The sequence below is a fragment of the Sinocyclocheilus anshuiensis genome, unplaced genomic scaffold (assembly GCF_001515605.1).
Source record: "Sinocyclocheilus anshuiensis isolate Anshui unplaced genomic scaffold, SAMN03320099.WGS_v1.1 scaffold1257, whole genome shotgun sequence".
Classification (NCBI taxonomy): domain Eukaryota; kingdom Metazoa; phylum Chordata; class Actinopteri; order Cypriniformes; family Cyprinidae; genus Sinocyclocheilus; species Sinocyclocheilus anshuiensis.
Window position 1 is genome coordinate 375,418 of NW_015548249.1, and position 5,502 is coordinate 380,919.

At 37.4% G+C, this 5,502-nt stretch overlaps 1 protein-coding gene across 1 annotated transcript in view; it reads right to left on the minus strand.

Annotated features, from left to right (window-relative positions):
• Positions 1 to 1,072: 1,072 nt before the first annotated feature.
• The window catches only part of her8.2 (hairy-related 8.2), a 6,075-nt gene continuing 1,645 nt past the window's right edge, over positions 1,073 to 5,502 (minus strand). The window contains exons 2-5 of the mRNA XM_016442763.1: positions 2,450 to 2,605; positions 2,269 to 2,364; positions 2,042 to 2,120; positions 1,073 to 1,747 (exon numbers count right to left, since the gene is read on the minus strand). Coding sequence (XP_016298249.1) covers positions 1,359 to 1,747; positions 2,042 to 2,120; positions 2,269 to 2,364; positions 2,450 to 2,515 — 630 coding nt within the window. The 5' untranslated portion in view covers positions 2,516 to 2,605 and the 3' untranslated portion in view covers positions 1,073 to 1,358. The remainder of the gene's footprint in view (positions 1,748 to 2,041; positions 2,121 to 2,268; positions 2,365 to 2,449; positions 2,606 to 5,502) is intronic.

The following is a 5,502-nucleotide window of genomic DNA, read 5'->3' on the forward strand; positions in this document are numbered from 1 at the left end:
TATATATATATATATATATATTGCTCTTATTTAGCAAGGATGCATTAAATTGATCAAAAGTGATAATAAAGACATTTATAATGCTACAAAATATTTTTATTTCAGATAAATGCTGTTCTTCTGATCTTTCTATTCATCAAAGAAATCTGAACAAAATCTACTCAGCTCTTTTCAACATAATAATAGTAATAATAATAAATGTTTTTGAGCAGCAAATCAGAATATTAGAATGATTTCTGTAGGATCATGTGACTGGAGTAATGATGCTAAAAATTCAGCTTTGAAATCACAGGTATAAATTCACAGGTATAAAACATTTTATTCAAATAGAAAGCAGTTATTTTAAATAGTAAATATATTTCACACTATTACTGATTTTGCTGTAACTGTTAGTGTCTTAAGGACTGTTTCACACGTGAATGTGCAATAATATATATATATATATATATATGTGTGTGTGTGTGCACATTCACCTGTGAAATGTGCAATAATTATATATAATATATATAAATAAAACCAGGACACATAGTCATTGGGAAGGTAGTTGTTATATGATGTTGTTGTTACGTTGTTTTGACAAGTGCTGTGTTAGTCAAAGCTATTTTAATATATCAGGAAGACATATTGAGCACTGATACTAAGTTTGAGCTACACTCTCATACGCGAGAATAAGGGCAGGTTCTTAGACTGTCCAATTCCAACTTATGTTAAAATCAATCCTGCAGCAATCTTTTATTGGTATGATATTGATTTATATATTGTATCAATCTGCCAAAAAAATTTCCTCATAGACTACCATTGTTTATGTTTATATGTTTACTTTTTCTACACATTTATATATTCGCATCTGAATAGGTGAGAGAAAGAACAATACATTACTATGTACATGTTGCAAACCATTTCTTTATTAATAACTGTTCAAAGCTGTACATAGAAGTGATAAGGAATCAAATGTGACAGTATTAGTAGCTAAAGAATGTGTTTAATTTAAAAAGAGTTCTAATACTGAAAATTCTTTCATTAAATATTTAGTGATAATTAAATAAATAAAATTATTATTAGGGGCCTTCTACAATGCAGGCTACAGTAGCTTTTACTTCGGAGAGGAAGTAGAGAGGGTCTGAAATGGGGACTATTCTGGTCAGTGAAACATATCTATAAGATACATATTAGAGGAGGGTCTACCACAGTCAGCACAAACTGGGTGTATACAGCTCTGCATTGTGCAGACTGGCGGCATACTTATTCATTTGACATTCATACAAAGCGGTAAATACAGTTGTCCAGGTAAGTCATATGTACTACATATACATACATATGGAGACACCATAGTTGTACACTGCCAAATCACAGATATTTCACCAGGGCCTCCACATCTTTAGAACTGAGAGGTGTGGGTTCTCCACATCATGTGGCATTCTCATGGGAGTAGAACACTGATTCTGAGACTGGATGGCCTTCTCATACAAGACAGGAGAAGGAGGGCAGGTTTTTGGACTCTCGAACTCATCAGCATGGAAACCAATGTAGTCGCTATGGTTAGAAGAAATACTTGTCTGCGAGTTCTTGGGTAGCTGAGGGCAGTCCTTAGCTGATCGAGGTAGAGATTTGAGTAAGTGGTTGAGCAGATGGGACCCCAAGGTTTTGTCTATCCAGTCACATGAAAGTAGAAGGTTGTGAACTTCCTGCATGCACTGGATATATCCAGTACTGTACCTCTGTTGGGTCTCTGCATCCAGAATGGGGTCTGAGTGGAGACAAAAAGATCACAGGAATATATATTTTTTAACTGTTAATAATTAAACATCAACAATGAAATGAGCAAATCAGTGAAATTGTTGTTGCTCTGTTTTGGTGATATTGCTGAACAATAGAGACTTTACATATGGCATCCTTTCCAGAAAATGCCAACGTTCTAACTTTAATTGGGAAATTTCACTTAATGTAATACAACAAAACATGGATACTAAAACACTGCTAAAAAACAATGGCCATTTCAAAGTTTGTATACAGCCTGCTTTGAAAAATGCTATTTACTTACCAGAAACTCTATTGCTCTGGATATTCTGCAAATGTTTCACCGTCATCTCAAGAATATCAGCCTTCTCTAACTTAGACTGCTGTTTTATGATTTAAACAAAAGAAAAAAAAGATCATGGTGAGTCTAGTGGTACTAGTATAAGATAAACTGGTTAAAAGACTGTGTGACAAAGATGTGTTGTACATGCAAGAATTTAATTATATTTTTCAAATGGCATTTTAACTTACATCAAGCCTAAAAGCTCCAACTACCATCTCTCTCAGCTGATCTAGACAGTGATTTATTCTTTCCCTTCTCTTTCTCTCAATGAGGGGTTTCCGCAGCTGAAAAAGACCAAAAGACAGAAAACAAAAGTCTATGCTTTTCATAACAGGCCTAAGAACATTTTATAGTGATATTATTGAATACCTTTCTCTCCTCTTTGGCGCTGATGTGCCTTTGGCCTGCATTTTGCTGGAGGTTGGTAGCAGTCATCTCCAGTGGCTTCTGAGCAGTACAGACTGAGTTTCACTCACTCCTGTCTGAGTGCTGGGTGTTTCTAAGGCCCTCCGCGCTGTGCACGCCCTATATTTATAGGAGGGACATTAGCATCTCAATACACAAGCTCTTTGCCTGAGATATTTTCCCACACGCTCGCTCCTATCACTCACAAATGACAGGTCACCGCCTCTATTCAATGCATGAGCCCCCAAACACACACACACATAGGCCTACTCAAAGCAAACAACAGATGTCCAGCCTAGAGGCGTTCTGCACACAGAAACTACACGTTTTGTGTCACGTGAAATTCATTATGGTTTTCCATGGTGGCTCAGCATTCCCAGGATCTCATTAGAGTGTTCTGTTACAGTCAACCACCTGAGACCAAATGCGTATTCACGCCCTGTCCTTAATAGACCTAAGCAAAACCAAATCCAATCCCAAAGGTATACAGAGCCAGAACTCTGAAACAAATGATAGAGAAATTTTGATTTGCCAAAAAAAAAACACTACTTAAAATTGTTTAAATTACAAAATATAAAACATGAGACAACATTAATACATGCATTAATTAATGTTGTCTTAAAACATTTAAGTTAAAGAAGTCTTAAGAAGCTTTTAGAAAAGAGTAGTAAGCTAACTAGGCCATAAGTTGCATCACTTCGCCCTCCAGCAGTGAATGTGAGCAGATGTCAGAGTGCTCTCGGCCACGGGCAGATGTCTGTGAATTAATCTCTGATCTGTTTGACTAGAGCCACGCGACTGCCAGCAGAGCATACAGACGTGGGAAACTCTACCAGACAAAACCACTCATTGATCCAAGACTAATGAGAGTGACCCGGTGCGGGGTGGAGGGGGAAGTGAATTGGGAAGTGCCCAGTGAAATACTGTAGGCAGGTGCACTCTGTTTTCTCTCTGCAGCAAGTGTACATTGACAGAATATAGAGGATGATGTTAAATTATTTGAAATTCAGGAAGTGGATCAATCTGTAATTATGAGAATTATTAATGAATTGAATACTACATATTCTAAAGATATACACAAAGCCGTTATTACTTGTGGGAAACTCAGACGTTTCTTTAAGCCCCGAGTTTCCGAGTTGGCGGCGTGTCAGTGAAAGCAAAGGCATGCTCGCCGAATAGACAACGCCAGATAGGTAGGTAGGCAGAGAATTCTTTAATTAAGGTAAACTGATGTTTTGTTGGTTATGTGTGATATATTTGTCAAAATGTGTGAGATATTTTCAATAATCAAGATTTTGCATTGTCATGGGAAAAAAAAGATTTAGTGCACTTACATGGTCGACTAGTTATGGAATAGCCTACATATCCTGTCACAGCATTGTGTTTAAGTGGTGAAAGACCAGATCATTTAACAAAATTAAACAGGAAAAAAGTCCCAGGGCTGGTTGGCATGAATACAAATTAAAGGCTGCAATGAAATTTTGTCTGGACATTTTAAGGTCATGCCACCACGACGAAGTGCTCAAGTATATCAAGGTTCAAAAATGATGGCCCCCACACTCGTAATGATATCTGCAGGAACTATGTTTGGTCCCTGCTACAGGTTTTCAGAATGCATGTGATTCAGGATATTGCTTGGTAGAGGGGTTAAAAGTGAATGAAGGTGCTCTACCTGGAGGCTTTATTGTGTCTTCAGGTCTGGTTAAGAGGGAGGTTCAGATTTCATTAGGCCTATATCCAGAAGAAGCTGTGATTTTTACACAGGAGGCAGGATCTTTTCAACATAATTTTTATTTAGAATCTCCCTTTTTGGGGAGTCAGCAAAAGTTAAAGCATTATTTAATTATTACGTTGATGTGTTTGCTTTCAGTGATAATGACCTAGGCTGCACTGCAGTTATACAGCTTGAGATAACGGTCACTGATGATTTCCCGGTTTGTCAGCGATATCATCATCTTTCCCCAAGCAAGTATGAAGAGGTGAAGAGTCATATTACACAACCTTTGGAGTAGGGCATTAGTGAGAGTTGTAGCCCTTATCCCTCACCACTATTGTTAAAAAAATGGCAACATGCCCATGGATCTCACTAGTGGTTATAATCAAGTGGAGGTTGCTGAGAATTTTTGTATTGTGCTTTTTGTACTCCATTTTGGCGCTATCATTTTATTTGTATGCCATTTGGACTGTGCAATGGTTCAGGGACATTTCAGCATCTAATCGAAAAGATTCTAGGTGATCAGCATTTTCAGTCATTGCTTTTATATCTAGATGGTGTGGTTGTGTTTTCATCATCTCTTGAACATCTTAGTTGTCTTAGGTTAACGCTTTCCTGTTTCCAGGATTTCTTAACTCTGGTCCTGGGTTTTGGCTAGAAGGGATACAGCTACGGCCGGAAACTAACAATACATAACATTTTCTACCTATTAGATTGTTTTATTAACGTCTACACCTACCCCTTATAATAATGCAAAAAAACAGTAATTATTGTTGTACAGTGTGACAAAAATTGCGCTATATTTATATGCACATGCCCAGTAGCCACAGCTGTATCCCTTCTAGCCTATAGAAAAAAAACTTTGGTCCTGGGGACCCACAGCTCTGCACATTTTGTATGTCTTCTTATTTAACACATGATTTCATGTGATTCAACCTGATTCATATCATCAGCTCATTAGGAGAGCACTTCATGAACTGGGCTGTGTTTCCCAAAAGCATCGTAAGCCTAAGTTGATCATAGCTCCATTGGTTTCACTTAAGCACTTATGCTTTTGGGAAATGCAGCCCTGAATGTGTCAGATAAGACACATACAAAATGTGCAGAGAGAGTTAGGTTCCTAGGACCAGAGTTGAGAACCACTGGTGTAGCACATTATAAACATATTTCATGTCCAATTTAAATTACAGTTAGTAAGCTAATGTGAAAAGCATGTCTCACCTGTGCAAACACAATCAACCAAAATGTTCATTGTCTTAAATAGTATATTAAAGTCACACAAGCGCTCAATGAAATCGCGCAC